This window comes from Muntiacus reevesi, chromosome 11 (assembly GCF_963930625.1).
Source record: "Muntiacus reevesi chromosome 11, mMunRee1.1, whole genome shotgun sequence".
NCBI lineage: Eukaryota > Metazoa > Chordata > Mammalia > Artiodactyla > Cervidae > Muntiacus > Muntiacus reevesi.
The window spans coordinates 47,650,936-47,671,044 of NC_089259.1; the positions used below are offsets into that span (position 1 = coordinate 47,650,936).

Sequence of the window (20,109 nt, forward strand, 5' to 3'; positions counted from 1 at the left end):
CGATGCTGTTCTCTCGAAACATCCCACCCTCGCCTTCTCCCAGAGTCCAAAAGTCTGACTTCAAATGTTTAGTCAATTCAGTCGCTAAGTCAAGTCTGACTCTCTGCGACTCCACGGACTGTAGCACACTAGGCTTCCCTGTCCTTCACTACCTCCTGGAGTTTGCTCAGATTCACTTCATTGGGTCGGTGATGCCATCATCTCATCCTCTGTCATCCCCTTCTCCTTCTGCCTTCAGTCTTTCCCGGCATCAGGGTCTTTTCCAATGAGTCGACTCTTCTCATCATGTGGCCAAAATATTAGAGCTTCAGCATCAGTCCTTCCAGTGAATATTCAGGATTGATTTCCTTTAGGATTGACTGGTTTGGTCTCCTTGCAATCCAAGGGCCTCTCAAGAGTCTTCTCCAACACCACAGTTCGAAGTCAGCTTCTTTGACTTCAAATTTTTATTAGGGTAGTTTAAAAAGGACAGCCCAAACTCACAGATACTGAAAATTAATTTATGGTAACCAAAGGGGAAATGTGTGGCAGAGGAAGGGATAAATCCCATCCCTGTGGGATGAGCATACACATACTGCTGCTGCTGCTGATGCTAAGTCGCTTCAGTCATGTCCGACTCTGTGCGACCCCATAGACGGCAGCCCACCAGGCTCACCCGTCCCTGGGATTCTCCAGGCAAGAACACTGGAGTGGTTGCCATTTCCTTCTCCAATGCTTGAAAGTGAAAAGTGATAGTGAAGTCTCTCAGTCGTGTCCAACTTGCAGCAACCCCATGGACTGTGGCCTACCAGGCTCCTCTATCCATGGGATTTTCCAGGCAGGAGTACTGGAGTGGGGTGCCATTGCCTTCTCTGATACACATACTACTATATATAAAATAGGTAAGCAACAAGGACCTATTGTATAGCACAGGGATCTCTACTCAATATTCTGTAGTAACCTGTATGGGAAAAAGGAGTGAAAAAGAATGAATATATGCACATGTATAACTGAATCACTTTGCTGAACACTTGAAACTAACATAACATTGTAAGTCAGCTATACTCCAATAAAATAAAAGGAATAAAAAGGACAGAGCCCATTCTTTTGGGAAGAATTGGCTTCTCTAAAATTGTGAATAACCTTTTCAATAATTGTACTCTGGGCAAGGAAAGAGCTAGGAGGTAGACACTTTTATCTATTTAAATTATGTTTAGTTTTTCCCTAATATTTTCAACTGTGTGCCATAATCCTTGCATTTTTAGGTTTTTAGCATGGCAGTGAGGTTTGTCAAAGTTATTGAGTCATAAGTAATATGTATGTCTCATGGAATTCGTTGTAAAAGTTGGACCTGTTTTGTGGTGTCATGGGGATTATATAATGATTATATTATATTATAAATGAAGTTTGATGGGAAAAGGAGGGAAGGGTGTTTTTATCTCTTTGGCAGCTTCTCAGACTGAAAACATAGTAGCTTCTTGATGTGCGCTGGCCTGGGGCGTGTCTCTGGAAACCACACCCTGTAAGGGCCCTCTCACTGGAAGGTAAAGGCTAGATTCTGTCCCTAAATGGAACAATTAAGGCAGACCCATTGTGAATTGTTCCATAATGTGGTTGCTGTGTTCCGCAGTGGCTTCTGATGCTGTGTTCCTTGGATTTTTGTTGTTGTTGTTTGTTTTTTGGCATGACTTTCATGAATATGATTGGCGTGATGATAATCATATGTGTGTATCTTAAATCTCTTGATCTATTAGATGACCAATCAGTTAGTAAGTAACTTACCTTGGAATCAACTGTGAGCCCAGCTGAAACTCATCAGCTAGTTTTTGTCAGCAAACATCCTTTCCCCTCTTTTAAAACAGCCTCCAAAGGGCAATGTGTTTTTGCACTGCGACTCAACACAAAAACGTGGTCTCGAGTGCTTTGGGGACTCTAAACGTCTTTTAAATGGCTACTTAAAAGGAACTGAAAAATTTAAAACAGGTGAGTGCCTGCTGACTTGTGTTAATGAGTATTTTGCTGATAACCAGTCTGGTATGAAGTAGTCTTTGAGAAGTTCCCAGAATGTTTGGGATTTAAGACATGTGGACTTCATGTCCAGAACCAGAACGGAGAAGTGAAGCTGTAGAGAAACTTGGTGCTTATATATTGGTGGGCAATCTCATCCAGCAAGAAGATTAAAATAAAGCCCCAAACTAAACAGTAAAGGGTATGAAGATGATTCCCATTGGTTTATTAAATATATTTCATAGCAAAAAAAAAAGATGGCTTTTTTGACATTTGCCAACTTGGCACTTACTGAGGATGTATTTGGTTGGTAAGTATTTTCTTCCACAACATATGCCCTTTAAAAATTTCCTATCAGGACTTCCCCTGGTGGTCTAGTGGTTAAGAATCTTCCTTCCAATGCAGGGGACGCAGGTTTGATCTCTGGTCAGGGAACTGAGATCCCATGTACTGTGACCAAGACCAAGGCAGACAAATAAATAAATACCTAAAAAACAAAAAAACTTCCTATCAAGGGTTTCTTGGAGGCTACAGGTGGTAGGACAGGTTTGGCAGCAGTGTTTGTGCAGAGTGAGGTTTCCACCATGCTGTTCTGCCCTTAACATGCCCAGGGGGAGTAATTAGAACTTCACAGGAAGCATCTCACCGGAGAACCTCAGACTTGGCCCTGTCACTTCTCAGCTTCTTTCCAGCAGGTTGGCCACTCGGCACACAGGGACACATGGCTCCAAGATGCACGGGCCTCGACTATCGTGTGTAGTCCTTTTCTCCCCCTTTTCTTTTTGAAGGGGTCAAGTATTTTCACATTACATTTGTAGACTCTGAAATAGGTCTGGCAAATACCTCTTTCTGTTTGAAAATTACAGGACTGAGTAATAATAGAAGTGTGTGGCATGAGATGGATCCAAGATTGAATCCTAGATGAAGTCTGATGTATGTTTTCGCTTATTTCAAGTGGTAATGATTTTGTTTTAACTTCTTTAGGAAAATATGGAAAGGGACAAGGAAGAGGGAAGAAAACAAGTTTTTATAGAAGAGAAGGTGTGGCCGCTTGGTGACTTAGTGATTACTCCTGTTTGTGTTGACTTTTGATAGCTCATTGGGAAACAGGTGGTCTCTATTTAGTCCTATGAATCACAGCCTCATTACGTAAAATGTATCACACCTCAAATAACTTGCTAATGAGTGTGGTTCAAAATTATTGAAAAACACAGTGAGTAATTGTTGGATTAGAACTACCAGTTTCTCTTTCAAGATTTTGTAACTGCTTTTAGCATACTGAATTCTTCAAATATAGATGGGTTCACATTTTTAAAGTATGATTTCATTTTATTTTTTTTTGGAAAAAAAAGAAAAAACTACCCTCACTCTGTTTTGAGGTCCTTTCTAAATCTCTGTATTTTTTTAAAAAATAGTTTCAGGATATAGAAGGTAGTCTAGTGGAGGTTTATCATGTGGTAAGTCAGTTTCGTACTTTTAAGCAAAGGATGTTACTTCTGGCGACATGAACTTTTTCATTGTTTGCTATGATGAAACTTTTAATCTTCATTCTACAGATGCATCGTAATAGCTAATTGTACTAACATTGGTGAATGCTCTTCCTGAATTGGGCAAGCGCTGAGGGCTGCATAGCAGTAATCCATTTAATTCTCTGTGCAACCCTGTGACCTAGGTACTTTGTATTGCATCTGTGAGAAAACAAAGAGGTTAAGTATCCTGGTCCAGGGTTACAGGTAGGAAATGGTGGTGGTGGCGGGGTGGGGCTTCACAAGCTCCAGGGCTCCGCCCTGGCCTCACCTGACCATGGGAGGGGCCTCTCTGTGCGTTTCTTTGTTTTTTGTTTTTTTCTTCATTTATTTTTATTAGTTGGAGGCTAATTACTTTACAATATTGTAGTGGTTTTTGCCATACATTGACATGAATCAGCCATGGATTTACATGTATTCCCCATCTCGATCCCCCCTTCCACCTCCCTCTCTATCCCATCCCTCTGGATCACCCGTAGACGTAGACGGAAAATCCCTGCTATGAATTTCTCTTTTCAGTTTAAAACTCGTGGAAGAACTTTTTGTTTTAATTTCTTAGGAGAGGTCTTAGATTTATATGGATATGTAAACTGCTAATGGAAAATTTTAGTTCACAGTGATCAGATGTTTTTCATTGTTGAGGCTGAGGTAGATAGTATATATAGTACAAGCATTTTATTATGTTCATGAAAATGTCAGGAGAAATGCTGAAGCCATTTACAGATAACTTTTCATGTTATTAACATTTAGAGTACATTTTCTCTCTCTCTAATACACGCACACATACACACACAAACATGCACAATCGTTACGTGTTCAGACACAAGTCTCTTATTTTCAGGAACATTGAAAAAATTAATTCAACATTTTTTGTTTACTGAGTTAACTTTTTCGTACCCTTAACAGTGGGGGATTATTTTTGAAGTCACACAGATGGAAGACAACTTAATTTGTTTTAGTTTAGAAATACTCTGTGTCTGATGCAGTTGAGACATTCTCTTACTGAGGGCTTGTAAAATACTGTAAGTTTTTGGTGTCTGTCTGTTCCATGTGGATGGTTCTGTAACTTTCTAGAAAGTTAAACTTTCTGAACCTCAACCTTTTTACTAGTAAACGGGGAATGGTAAGGATTATTAAACTTTCGGATTGTATGCATTTCATAGATAATGAGAAAATTTGCCTACCTGAAAGCTGGTGTCCTTTTCTTTATCCTTAAAATGTAGGAGACACAGGAAATTGACCTAAACCTGATGGAATCTGATTTCTTTTGAATGTCATAAAAAATTAATTTGTGTATCTATTGCATAAGAAACACTGTGGTTACTACAGAATATACATAAGCAAAAAAAATACTTTAATTAGCTATAAGTCTACAACTTAGAAATAATTGCTGTTAATATTTTCTATATTTATATAATGCACACATATTTATATATGCATATTTGCATAATGCATATAATTATGGAAATTGGGATCATACTCTACTTTTTCACAAATTGCCTTATAATTAATGTGTTAAGTATTCTTTATAAGTGATAAATTTGCTTTTCTGACATGAGTTTAAATTTCATGCAGTTTTGCTTTATGGTTATATTACAGTTTATCCAGTTTCTTTTTATTGGGCATTCAGAGTGTTTTTAGTTCTTGCTATTACGCAAAATGCTGTGAAGCAGTTCTGCTGATGTCTCTGAGTTCTTGTCTGGCCTTACCTGTCTTAGTATAAATTCCTAGATTTGCACATAGTATGCCCCAAAGTAGCCATGTTTAAGATGTCGGATACGTTTCATACATTGCCTTCTAGAATAGTGGTGTCATTTTATATTATGTTCAGTAGTGTATAGAACATGCCAAATTCCCATGTCCTCAAAATACAAGCTTTTAATAATCTGTTTAGTTTTGTAAATACAGTGTAAATGGAATCTGGTCTTATATCATTATTTAGATTTTGATGAAGTGTCTATAAACGAATGGGCTTCTGGAATGGGACAGTGGTAAAGAAGTCACCTGCAAAATGCAGAAAACAAAAGAAACATGGGTTCGATCCCTGGGTTGGGAATATCCGCTGAAGTAGGAAATTGCAACCCACTCCAGTATTCTTGCCTGGAAAATTCCATAGACAGAGGGGCCTGGGGGACTGTTGTCCATGGGTGGCAGAGAGTCTGACATAATTGAGCATGTACGCACATGTGCATGTAGAAAGAAGAGTACATTCATGTTTTGATGTATGGAGGGAGATGCTCTTAAATCTGCTACATACTATGATTTTGCCTTTCTGTTGTCTTTTTGGAGAAACTTACCATTCTGATAGTTGGGTTTTCCGAACATCTCTATGTATTCCATTATTTCTACTTTGTTAATTTCTGAATCTAGCTCAGTGTTGTCTGTACAGTACAGAGGCATTCTTTTGAGGGTTAATTATTGCAGTGTGGTGCTGGGTGTTACTCGAAGATTGATGCATGTAATGAGGTTAAGCATATACCACTGTGAGCCACCCTTAGGTACTTGATTGCACAGCATCTTGGCCATTATTAACAAATAGGTGAAATTTATCCAGTTTCAGATGAGCAGGCTAGGGTTCATGGAGGTGATTCAACTTGCTTAAGATCACACAGCTACACGATAATGAAAGTGCGATTTGAATATGCTTTTGTCTGGCTTGAGCCCTTTCTCTTAAAGTGCGATTTGAATATGCTTTTGTCTGGCCTGAGCCCTTTCTCTTTCCATTTCCTCACTCATTACACTGCCTCTCGACTGGCCCATCCAGTGCCATTGACTGTCACTCTTCTCTGCTCTCCACGTGTTTGTGGGGCACACCCCTTCTTCCTTCTCCCTTACTGCTTCTAATCTACCTTGACTTGGGAACATAATCTCCAGATAGATTCAGTGGTGGATAATTAAGAATTTGTATCTCTGAGGGGCTTTCCTGTGGACTGACTAGAGAGAATGGACTTTGACATTGGCTTTGGTTATTCCTGAGATTTTTTAGCTATTTTTTAGCTTTGGGTAGGAGTTCCCAGGGCTTCACAGGTGGTGCTAGTGGTAAAGAACCCGCATGCCAATACAGGAGATGTAAGAGACTGGGGATTTGGTCCCTGGGTTAGGAAGACCCCCTGGAGGAGGGTATGGCAACCCACTCCAGTGTTCTTGCCTGGAGAATCCCATGGACACAGGAGCCTGGCAGGCCATAGTTTATAGGGTCGCAAAGAGTTGGACACAACTGAAGCACCTTAGCACGCACGCAGGAGTTTCCAGATAAATGAGATGTTACTGTTTTCACTAGCTGCAATCAGTGCTCACTTTGAGTTTTTTGGATCTATTTGGGGAAATTCAGAAGAGTTTGTGCCTCACGGGTTAGCTGGGATAACCCATGAAACACTTGAGGTTACTCCTGAAGGAATGTACCATTCCATTTGGATATATTTTACTACACTTTTAAACTTTGTGTTTTATTTCTGTGACTGTGAGCTCCTTGCATTTTTTTTTTTTAAGGTCTCTACCCAATATCCAGGTAAGTGCATCTAACGGAGACACTCAGCAAATGTTTAATTCATGCAGTGATGTATCCCTTCTTAGAGAATGCCCTTGTAGGAAAGGATCTGCTACTTCCTGCAGCTGAATGTGTCACCTTCTGGCCCGGGCTCCTGTCCTTATTTATGGAACCAGCTTATGAGAAACTACCTTTAATACTAGACAGAACCGTTCTTTTGTCAGTTACCCATTGTTATGAGTAGTGATGGCACTCCTGGGTATTGTGAAAAAGATACAGAAGACATACAGGGACTGCAAGTGGACTGTAAAGCTGTCAGTGGTGAGTAAGGACAGCAGGAGCTTTATAGTTCACTGGGGGTTTACGATGAGTGACTTTGCAATCAGGCTTCGGAGATTGGATTTCTTCCTGAAGCTGTGGTCAAGCAAGGCCTCTGCTTGTGAGTGGTGGTCCATCTCTAGGGCCACTGCTGTCCCAGCTGCTCTGGTGCATCTGCCAACACCCTTGGCTGGGGTCCCAGACCTGGGAGGTCTTTGGAGCAGCCTTCCCTGAATGGCTTCCATTTTTTATTCTACTGTTGTCCCAATGTTTTTGAATTGATGCCTTTGAAGTGTGGTGCTGGAGAAGACTCTTGAGAGTCCCTTGGACTGCAAGGAGATCAAACCAGTCAATCCTAAAGGAAATCAACCCTGAAGAGTCATTGGAAGGACTGATGCTGAGCTTCCCAGGTGGCGCTAGTGGTAAAGAACCTGCCTGCCAATGAAGGAGACATAATAGACACAGGTTCGATCCCTGGGGTCAGGATGACCCCCTAGCGGCGGAAGTGACAACCTACTCTAGTATTCTTGCCTTGAGAATCCCATGGACAGAGGAGCCTCGTAGGTTGTTGCAGTCCTCAGGGTTGCAAAGAGTTGAACACCACTGAAGTGACTTAGTACGCATAGACTGATGCTGAAGCTCCAATGCTTTGATCACCTGATGCCAAGAGCTGACCAGGGAAAAGACCCTGATGTTGGGAAAGGTTGAAGGCAAAAGGAAAAGGGGGCAGCAGAGAATGAGATGGTTAGATAGCACTGACTCTATGAACATGAATCTGAGCAAACTCCAGGAGATAGTGAAGGACAGAGAAGCTGGCATGCTTCATTCATGGAGTCTCAAGAGTCAGACATGACTTAGCAACTGAACATTCTCTCTATGGGATCCCCTTTCCTCCCAACCACTCACCCTCAAATGACAGGAAGATGGAATTGGTAGATGTTTTCTCAGCAGTTTCACTAAGAACATTGTTGGTAACCACAGGCATGGCCTGCTCATATATAAGGGCCCTAAGTGTGGACTTGTCTATTTAAAGTAATACCATATTCCCTCTCTCTTTTGTCTGTCATTGTCAGGATTTAATGATTTTCTTCTTAGGATATTGCAGTAAATACCTCTTTACACAAATCAGGGACATTTAATGAGGATGTTTAAGGATTGTCATGCCCTCTGCTATACAGCTTTGTAATGAAACTTGAGGGATTTCAGAGTGGAATTGAAATTAATGATGTGTGTATATAGTTGATATTTCAAGGTTATACCTTATTTTGGTTTTATTTACCCTTAGTAGGGTAGATTGCTTTTAGGCTTTTTAAAAATAGAAAATATGCTAGAAATAAAGCTTCTAAGTTTTGTTTATCCTGCATAAAAAGGTTGTATTATAGACAACACTTGCTGTGGTTTTTTCTGTTTATATTTGTTCATATTAAAGTGGTTAACCGCTCTCTTTGTAACATAGAAACGCATGTACAATTTCCTATGTGGAACAACTTTTGGTGATATCTGCACATTCTTTTTTTTTTTTTTGCACATTCTTTAAGTATGACTTTGGATGCCTATTAATTAATCTGATGCTGAATTTGACTTGTGTATTATTCCCAATTAAGAGAAAATTAATCCCCAAATTTGTCTTTCAGGCAGTAACAGAGAAGAATTTTGAAACAAAGGATTTTCGAGCCTCTCTAGAGAATGGTGTTCTGTTGTGTGAGTAAGTATTTAAAGCATTTAAAAAATAATTCAAAAGCAAAGGCGTGTGTGTGTCTGTGCACACATGCATGTTATGAGATGTCTTATCCCCCACTCCATGGCCACTATAGTCACGGGCCTGTTTTCCTGGTAACAAGTGAGATTTGATCCCTGCAAATTGACACCCCCACAGTACCAGACAGTAGGAAGGGGTTATCAGTCTTTGTATCTAAAGATAGCATTAGTGAAATATATATTATTTTAAATTAGTAAACAAGAAAGATTTTTATTGCTTAATGGGCCAGTAGTGGTGGGTGGTTGAGGAGAAAACCTTATCACATAGCACCAGCTCTCACTTGCTGTGAGTATTCTACTATATGGAGTTGCCTGGTTTAGAAGCTAATATGTAACTCGTTTCCTTCATCAGTACATAGTGATGATTATAGAACAAATTTAGTAGCAGATTTCTTCTTTGAACTTTTAAGTGGAGTCATTACATTACCACAGTCAATTTGAGTTATGGGCCAGCCATTCATTCAATTAATATGATGTTATTAAGAATCACATCTGAAGCTTTGGTTATCCTAAGAGGCTTGTGCCATGATTGATGGTATGTGCCTAAAGTGTATGTTTAATGTAATATTTTGTTCCCCCGTGGAGGCAGAGTACAGTTTGCCAGGTGGTGACCTTTGAGAGTGAGGGGCAAGCAGGCTGTGGAATGGAAGGACGAACTCCTGGGTGAGGGTGCAGATTGCAGATGTGAGCAAATAAAGTATAAGAATGTACTTAAGTATGTACTCACATTTTTGAAAGCACTTAAGTATTCCAATCTAGACACTTATGACACAAGTATTTATGGAATCTGTCCACAAGCATGCACTGGGAGTGTATGTGCTCAGACTTAGATGATTTCATTTATCCTTTTACGGGAAGGTTGTTTAAAGCAAGGATCAGGAGTTACGTGGCCTAGGTTTGGTTCCTTGCTTCATATTTTCAGACATTTGAGCAAGTGACAATACCTGAGCTTTATTTTCTCATCTATAAAGTGGAGATCAGAGCATCTGGTCTGCCTAATTTACAGAGTTCCCATAATATTGGGTTGGCCAAAAAGTTTGTTTGGGTTTTCCATAACATCTTACAGAAAAACCCAAACAAACTTTTAGGCCAACCCAATACATATATCAAGGTTTCTATAAACTATCAAACTTTGTGTACATAGAAGTTGTTACTAGCTAGATGGCCATGAAGATAAAAGTCTGTCATCCACTCTGTTGGTAGGTGTTCAAACTTCTTTGTCTTAGAGCAGTGTTGTTAAGTTGAAGCTTATTAAGTGTTGATATTCAACCATCAATGACCTACAGCAAATGTCCATTTCATGTAATTCTGCACAATAGAGAGTAGGACAGTTATATGAACAAGGGCCACAAGGAAAGTTTAAGGAAGGTTTCTTGTCCTTTTCTGATGCCACATTCAGAGTTGTTGTAGCCAGATAGTGTTTAATCTTGGTTAGGCTATGTGGTCAGCTCAGTTGATCATTCAAAGGAAATTACTTTATCTTGGTTTGAAAATTATATATATTTTAATATGTTCAAAAGATGGAGGGAAAAAAATGACTGTTAGACACATGTGATCTGAAACCTTAGCTATGAGTATACACTATTTAGAAGCTTTCTGCAAAAATAACTTTGATGTCAATTGCAAGCCCTGTAAGTCAGGATTGGGGTAGTTGGTTTTATGTAGGAGGCAGACTTATGGAGCCCAGAGTTGTTTTTAGACTTAGGAGTGCACGTCTAACAACCCAAATAGGTAATCTTTTCAAAGAGCTCACTTTGTGGTTTTATAGTTCCAATGATGAGTTATTACTCAACACCTTAAGGGATCTCCCTTTTGGCGGCATCACTTTCCAGAACTAGGTCATTAAACATACTTGTAGAGACACTTAAGTGTTTTATTTAAAATGCAATTTATGTACCAGCCTGGGCTCTGATTTACTTGAGGTGATTTCCAAAAACTATATCCAATTTGAGTAGATTGTCACCAGTGAGGATATTCAGAGTTGACTTTAAAAAAAAAAAAAAACTGTTTTGATGACAAGCAGCATTATTAGATTAAATACATAGTTCTACCTTTCATGGCCACAACATACATTTGGATGCATGTTTAGAGACAGATACACTGGTTTTTAAAAATGTCATTTAAATTCACAGCCTCCAGAAGCTCACTCTTTGCTTCCTAATTGAAGTAACATCAATTTGGGGTTTTGTACATTATCAAATAAGTAGTCAATCTATTTAGTATCCAGTATTCTTTAAATGAATATTCCCAAAAGTAGTGTAAGTAAATATTTAACTGTGGTAATCAGCAATTTTAGTTTAAGATGAGATCTCTAAGTACTACATGATGTTTGTATTAAAAAAAAAAACAACAAACTCTTACTGGTGAATTTCATTGGTTATAACCCTGGTTAATGAATGCATTTTAATCTAATAGATCCAGCGTTGAAAAAAAGTCCAGGTAACTATATTCTGTGTAAACTTATAACTAAAGAAAAGCCTAGCTGGTTGGTCTGCAAAATGATTAAGCATCGTTGTTTGATCACATCATCCTGAATAGTTGCAGTTTCTTTTTTTTTTCTTTTTTTTTTTTTTTTATTAGTTGGAGGCTAATTACTTCACAACATTTCAGTGAGTTTTGTCATACATTGATATGAATCAGCCATAGAGTTACACGTATTCCCCATCCCGATCCCCCCTCCCACCTCCCTTCGCATCCCATCCCTCTGGGTCTTCCCAGTGCACCAGGCCTGAGCACTTGTCTCATGCATCCCACCTGGGCTGGTGATCTGTTTCACCATAGAAAATATACATGCTGTTCTTTCGAAACATCCCACCCTCACCTTCTCCCACAGAGTTCAAAAGTCTGTTCTGTACATCTGTGTCTTTTTCTGTTTTGCATATAGGGTTATCGTTACCATCTTTCTAAATTCCATATATATGTGTTAGTATACTGTAATGTTCTTTATCTTTCTGACTTACTTCACTCTGTATAATGGGCTCCAGTTCCATCCATCTCATTAGAACTGATTCAAATGAATTCTTTTTAATGGCTGAGTAATATTCCATGGTGTATATGTACCACATCTTCCTTATCCATTCATCTGCTGATGGGCATCTAAGTTGCTTCCATGTCCTGGCTATTATAAACAGTGCTGCAATGAGCATTGGGGTGCATGTGTCTCTTTCAGATCTGGTTTTCTCAGTGTGTATGCAGAGGAGTGGGATTGCTGGGTCATATGGCAGTTCTATTTCCAGTTTTTTAAGAAATCTCCACACTGTTTTCCATAGTGGCTGTAATTAGTTGCAGTTTCTAAGAGGAAAGTAAAACCTGCTGCTCAGAACCTGGTATTATAAACCTTGACTTTTAAATTAGTGGTAAATATTGCAGGGGCTTCCCAGGTGGCTCAGTGGTGAAGAATCCCCTTTCCAGTGCAGGAGATGTGGATTAAATTCCTGGGTCAAGAAGATCGCCTGGAGATGGAAATGGCAAGTTACTCCAGTGTTCTTGCCTGGAGAATCCCATGGACAGAGGAGCCTGGTGGGCTACAGTCAATGGGGTTGCAAAAGAGTCGGACACGACTGAGTGACTAAACAACAGTAACCAAATGTATTAAGCTGTCTGTCTCTGCTAATATTTTACCCATCTGAGATATCAAATTTTAGCTGAAATATGATTTAAAAAAGGAATTCAGATTTTTAAAATATTCCATAGGAAAAGGCTGACTTCTGTTTAGTTCATTGTCAGAAAAATGACCAATTCTTATGAAATATGGGGTCTGCATATGGCCTCTTTAAAAATCTCTAGACATCCTAGTTCATTATCACCATTAAAGAGTTTTCTTACTATTTTATCTAGCAATGTCAGCAGCCTTTTATGCTTTAGTAGTAGTCTGAATTGGCATTCTGGAATATCAAAGAGTTGGAGGAAATGAGCTCATTATAGTTTTTTCCCAACTGGCAGTGTACTGACATTTCAGATAGTTTAAATTGGGTATAAACGCTGCACTGAGGTTTCAGACAAGATACACATCTGAGTAATGAAGGTAGTTATGTGCACTCATTGCCTTTTAATCTGATTGGCTGTTGAAGTTAGTGTCTTCTGTAAATCATTTTAGTATCATTTAATTTGATAGACTGTGGGATCCAATCAGTGGAGGGCTAAAGAGTACTTCCCTAGTTAAAATCTGTTGTAGTAATCATTTTACTGTCTACCTTTGGCTTGTAATCTCTCTTGGCTTTATTAAACAGTGATATGGGAACAAAATCTAGTTTGAGGGGTTTTCTAATTAGTAAAAGGATTGACAGGGGTCTAAAAGGTGATGTCAGCTCCTTGTTATAATTTTCTGTGAATTTTAGTCATAGCTTCCATTCATCTGTCTCCTCTCTCCAGTGTTTATTAGAGTTCATGAAGACTGCCTTACTATGTACTTAAAAATATTCACAATCTGGTCTTGCTCCATGGTTCTGCAGTATTATTTCTCTTCTCTAAATATATTTAGTTGGGGCATATCCAGCTAGTGATGTGAGTAATGTCATAGGTACTCATCTTGTGATAGCAATCTTGGAAATATTTAAATGAAAACATTCTTTATGATCCTTATGAAGTAAGCAGATATATTTGGAGGTAATCTTACTGGGTGTGTGTCTGCTTAGTCAGTCTGTACTTCCCATCTCTGGAGTTATGGCAAGTCTTGACTCCATCCCAAGTTAGCCACTCAGACATTGATGCCGTTTTGAACTCAGGGCTCACATTATTGAGCAAACTCTTCTCTTACTGTCACCAGGCCTTCCTTTCCCTGACTTGCAGCTTGGAAAGAGTGGAGCAAATTCACCTGTTAGTTTGAGAAATCCTCTTTCTGTTTATATCTGCTGTGTGAATACTATCCTGTCTTTCTGAAACGATCTAGGATTTTGTTGAAGATGTTTTCAAAAGAAGAAGAAAAAAATGATTAAAAAATACTCCTGTGAATTTACTATGGGCTACTCAGGTGATTGTTTTAAAACATTAGACAAGATAGAGAACCTGGCCACTTCTCATTCATGTGAGAGAGCTCTTTCCTTTCTTAGAGTTGGAGACATGCACATGTTGAGTGAAAGTGACATCAGAGGGTTCTTGGGACTTCTATGCGGGGCTCCATATAATGCCCATCCATAAGAGTGAAGGCTTTTTTTCTTAGAGCTCTTTCTGTTTTGAATTTCCTGAGGACAGTTGCATTCATAGAACTCTCCAGCTCACCAACCTATTGACCCTGGTCCATATTATAGCCATTTAAAATTTAGGTAATAAGAACTATTTTTCTTCACTTAAAGTAATACAAGCTTTGAAGTTTCTATACCATTTGATAACCCAATTCTAGACAAACAAGGGTTTCCCAGTGGCACTAGTGGTAAAGAACCTGCCTGCACATGCAGGACGTAAAGAAATGTGGGTTCTATCCCTGAGTTGGGAAGATCCTGTGAAGAAGGCCATGGCAAACTACTCCAATATTCTTGCCTGGAGAATCCCATGGACAGAGGAGCCTGGCAGGCTATGGTCCATGGGGTCGCCAAGAGTTGAACATGACTGAAGCAACTTAGCATTCATATACAGGCAAACAGAGATGCAAGTATTGGGAATCCCTCAAGTTAATAAAGATAATTTTAAACTGCCTTCTCTTCATGGTAGTGTTTTACAGTTGCCATCTATATGCTTTCTTTTTAAGCTTCACAGTTATTTTTTTCTATAGCTTATTTCCACATATGGCAAAACATAATTTTTTAAAAAAAGAATTAGTTTTTACTAATTGAAGTTGAAGGTAAACTTGGTAAATGTCAATTAAAAAATTGACTACTGTAATGGTAGTCAGTTTTTCTGTGGAAAATTCTTAAAGAGATGGGAATACCAGACCACCTTACCTGCCTACTGCAAAACCTGTATGCAGGTCAAGAAGCAATAGTTAGAACTAGACATGGAACAACAGACTGGTTCCAAAGAGGGAAATGAGTATGTCAAAGGTGTATATTGTCACCCTGCTTATTTAATGTCTATGCAGAGTACATCATGTGAAATGCTGGGCTGGATGAAGCACAAGCTGGAATCAAGATTGCTGGGAGAGATATCAATAACCTTAGGTATGCAGATGACACCACCTTTATGGCAGAAAGTGAAGAGGAACTAGAGAGCCTCTTGATGAAAGTGAAAGAGGAGAGTAAAAAAGCTGGCTTAAAACTCAGCATTCAAAAAGCTAAGATCAGGGCATCTGGTCCCATCACTTCATGGCAAATAGATGGGGAAACAATGGAGACAGTGACAGACTTGTTTTCTTGAGCTCCAAAATCACTGCAGATGGTGACTGCAGCCATAAAATTAAGACGCTTGCTCCTTGGAAAAGAAGCTATGACCAGCCTAGACAGCATATTAAAAAGCAGAGACATTACTTTGCTGACAAAAGTCTGTCTAGTCAAAGCTATGATTTTTCCAGTAGTCATGTATGGATATGAGAGTTGAACTGTAAAGAAAGCTGGGTGCCGAAGAATTGATGCTTTTGAAGTGTGGTGTTGGAGAAGACTCTTGAGAGTCCCTTGGATTTTAAGGAGATCAAACCAGTCAATCCTAAAGGAAATCAATCCTGGATATTCATTGGAAGGACTGATGCTGAAGCTGAAACTCCAATACTTTGGCCACCTGATGTGAAGAACCAATTCATTGGAAAAGACACTGATGCTGGGAAAGATTGAAGGCAGGATGAGAAGGGAACGACAGAGGACGAGAAGGTTGAATGGCATCACCTACTCAGTGGACATGAGTTTGAGCAAGCTCCAGGAGTTGGTGAAGGACAGGGAAGCCTGATGCTGCAGTTCATGGGTTCTCAGTCGGTCTTAACCGAATGACTGAATGACAAAAGGTAGCTGTATTATACAGATGGACTGCAAATTTTTCAGGAGTTTTTAAAACATTGTGGCCTCAAACTTGAAGGTTGAAAGCTTTGGTCCTATTTCATGAACTTGCATGTACCATTTACAGGGTTTTCTCACCCTAAATATAAATTACTAACAGGAGGGCACATAACATGTCAATGTAGGGCCTCTGAGGGAAAAAATGAGACTGCTGTTCTACTGAAAATAAATGGGAGTAATGTATGTGCTAAATGTATGCAATATAAACAGTTTATATTAGATTTTATCAGAGAGAGGTTATTTTTGAAGTAGTTTTTTTGATACATTGAAGGCTCTCAGGCAGGTAAATGGAAAACCATGTGTTGGCCAGTAAATGTTGAAAATACAGGAATTCTGGTCAGTGCAAATGAGAAGTGTTAGGAAAGGGAATTGAATATTGCAAAAAGGGAAAGTATATAATGATATTACATCAATTAAAAACCATATGAGAGACTTGATCTCTGAAATTTTTACATATTGACAATCATCAGTCAGAAAGTCAGATAAGAACTATGGGATAAAGCAGTAGTGAAAAAGTTTAGAACATGGTTTATTGTTTAGAGAAGTGCATGAGACTTTTATTTTGTATGTTGTAAATGTAATGGTAAACTATATGATTTGAGAAACCCTTGTGTACTGTTGGTGGGCATGGGGAAGAAGCTATGCAAAAAGACTCTTCATGGTGGAAAATATTAAAAAAAGCTTCAGTATCTAAAACGTGGTACATAAAATGTTGGTACAACTTTTTACATCCCTGAGAAGCAGTGCCTATAAAAACCATAGCCCTTGGGGAGATGATGCAGTGAGCAGCTGACAGGCACAGGGGAATGGTGTGGCTGTTCTTTCATGCCATGGGGTAGGCACAGGAGTGCCGCCTGCTGATGCCAAAGTAAATTGGTTCATATTACCAAATTCCTTTCTAGGCCATTCCTGGTGGCTTTCCTGGTGACTCAGACGGTAAAGAATCCACCTGCAATGCGGGAGACGTGGATTTGATCCCTGGGTTGGGAAGATCCCCTGGAGCAGGGCATGGTAACCCACTCCAGCATTCTTGCCTGGAGAATCCCCATGGACAGAGGAGTCTGGCGGGCTGCAGTCTGTGGGGTCACAAAGAGTCAGACACAGCTGAGCGCCCAAGCACACACACACAGACAATACCAAGAGCTTGACATTGATGGTTTCATCTCAAAATAGAATGTAAGGAACGATAAGCAGCATGGAGAAAGATGTACATACAAATACACATCCATGCATTTTTACAGAGGCCAACACTGGAAGGAACCTAAGTTCGACTATGAGAATCCTCTGACTGACATAAAGGGATGAGCAGAATTTGTGATGTTACTTAATACAAAACCAGTATGGGAACCCAGAGTCCTCCTGCCGGACACCTGTTGCTATCACTGTGGTATTGGCAAATGTCCTGTCACTCAGTGAGATCCATTAGTGCTCTGTTGAGTTTGCCAAAAATAAGAGGACTGTGCTTTTGGAATGCTCACGCTTTACCAGACTCACTTAAGGATGCTTTAGGCATCACAGTGAGGCCGAGAAGAAAGTCCTGTCACCCTGAAATGATGCTTGTCAGTTGCGTTGGTACTCACTTCTTCCTGCTCCTGACATCTTAGCATGTATTGTTAACGATTTATTTGTACTCTATCCTGACTCATCAGTTTTCAAAATTACTACCACAGGAATTCTAGAAATTAAAGTTATATTAACTTTACTACCAGTCTTTGAAAATACTAAAGTGATTATAGAATTTTGTATTGAATGCCTTTTAACTTAAAATGTTAAATTGCATATACTTATTACTCTGCCCTGAATGTGTGACTCCTCCTCAAGGTGGTTTTTATTTTTAAAACATTACCACTTTTGAATCTAGCTGGAGAGAATTAATTAAAAATCTTGGTAAGAAATTTACTCAAGGTAGCCACTCTAAATTAATATAACTGGTTGCTTATTCTCTTGATCGGCATTTGACAGTTGGGAGAGAAGAGTAGAGTTTAACTCATCTGGCAACAGAAAAAATTAGTAAAGGGGATGTGTCCTGTTTGGAAGAAGCACAAAATCATTTTTAGCATTTAAGTGAAACTTAGAAAGTTTTTCTAAGTTTGTTTCTACAAAGAAGATAGAAGTTTTGAATCATTCACAGAAAAATTTGTGCATTGGAAGTTAGACTGTGGATTTATAAAATGTTTGATGGTGCCAGGTCCCTCGACAAGTCCTAGGAGATGTGTTGGGAATGAGAGGACATCTTTCTGTCCTCTGAACACCTTCACTGTTTCGTTGCTCTGTCTTTAGTTGACACCTGTTTGTTGAGCACAGTCTGCATCTAGAAGACACCTTGGCAAATGATTAAGTGATGTGTAACACATAAAACAAGGCATTGCTCCTTAATTTGTCAAGAAATATGTAATATCTTCATTATATCTTTTAAACAAATATTTTGCATACTGATCGGAAAACTTTGACTCATATGGGGATGTATATTTAGAAAATGTAGCCAACAGAAAGATTAGAAATATGTACATGTGAACAACTAACCAAATACTTGAAGGTTAAGAAGTTCATTCTCATTGCATTGATAGGCTCTTTGATGTCAGTCTTTCTCATACATTTGGAAAAAATCTTTGGAAACAGGGAGTCAAAAGATGCCTCTCGATTTTCTACCTCTGCCCGAGCTTTCCAATTAAAGGGAAATGAGATTTGGCATTTGGAACTAGTTCCTAGAGACGAGGAGCCAGGGCATCACATTCTAGTTCTCGTGAAAGCCTTTAATAACTGAGCCGGACGCCACGCTGAGCTCCATATGCAGTTTTCTTGGGAGTGTCACCTATGACTTATATTTAAAGTCAGGTCACGATCACTGGTGGTGAGGTTTCTGGACAGAGGCATCTTCCTCGCATCTGTAAGTCAGCTCCCTTGGAGAGAGGGAACAGTGCATTTTGGAGAGGAGGAGGAAAGGTAGTAGGTAAAACCAGAGGAAAGAGCGAAGTCATGCCTTTTTGTGGGTGTGTTCTGTCTTGGGAGATAGAAAGTGAATAGGTGTTTCCTGGTTTTACCTCTAGGTGTTCTGGTTTTCATCTTCCCAAAAGAGCAAATCTCTGGTATGCTAGCAAAGCACGTGGCCGTGGCCATATTTATGCCATGGCTTGAGGGAAAGCTTGGGGAGTTGTGGTATGATTCTACATAGGATTAGAGGGGTGGGATAAGAGGCTAAAGTGATCCCTTGACTGCCTGTTGCTCTTTGTGCACAGAGGTAGCTTGAAGGTTAGCATGTTATTTGGTTCCTGAGTAGAGCCAGTGACCTGAAGTTAGTGTTGCCTTTAGGAATTCCACATGTATAATTAGAGAATGCTTATTACACAAAGGAGCTTCCCTGGTGGATCAGTCAATAAAGAATCTGCTTGCAATGCAGGAGACCCAGGTTCGATCCCTGGGTCGGGAGTATCCCCTGGAAAAGGGAATACTCCAGTATTCTTGCCTGGAGAATTCCATGGGCAAAGGAGCCTGGTGGGCTACAGCCCATGGGGTCACAAAGAGTCAGACACGACTGAGCGACTAACACTGCTTTGCAAAGTTCTGTCTGTGAAAGAGAGTAGTAACCTCTCGTGTGGCATTTGGGTTTTATTTGATTGTAAGACTGTGCCCTCCCTATTCATTTAGATAGACTTAAATTTCACGGAAGTTTAAACTTCATGAAATCTATTTTTCGCCCCAGAAGGAATATCCTAGAAGGTCTTCCTTTGGTTGTATATGAATATAATTGCAAACACTTCATTATCAGATTGGATGTTCACTTTTTCCCGAAACTGTATGAGAATTATCTTCATACTCCAGTGCTTAGAACTGACACCGTTTTAACAGTTGACAAAGTAAAACTGCATTTTCCTCTAGTGACATCATATTTTAGAGGGTAGTTTGCAGGTTATCCAGAGTGTTTTTCCTTGTGGCTACCTCCATGTTTTTACACATATGCGGATGAATGGAATGGAATGGAATGCGTCTTCAGGAATGGAAGACGCCAATCCACTGGGTGTATGTTATTGCTGAGTAATAGCTCTGAAACTTTCTGATGAGGGAGGAGTCCATTAACTCATTATTGGGAGACATCATTTATCTGTGCTATTTTCCTTTA

General features: G+C 39.5%; 1 protein-coding gene across 5 annotated transcripts in view; it reads left to right on the forward strand.

Moving 5' to 3' along the window:
• The window catches only part of LMO7 (LIM domain 7), a 213,336-nt gene that overhangs the window by 63,801 nt on the left and 129,426 nt on the right, over positions 1 to 20,109 (forward strand). For all 5 annotated transcript variants that reach the window (XM_065902117.1, XM_065902118.1, XM_065902119.1 and 2 more), the window contains exon 2: positions 8,952 to 9,022. In XM_065902117.1, coding sequence (XP_065758189.1) covers positions 8,952 to 9,022 — 71 coding nt within the window. The remainder of the gene's footprint in view (positions 1 to 8,951; positions 9,023 to 20,109) is intronic.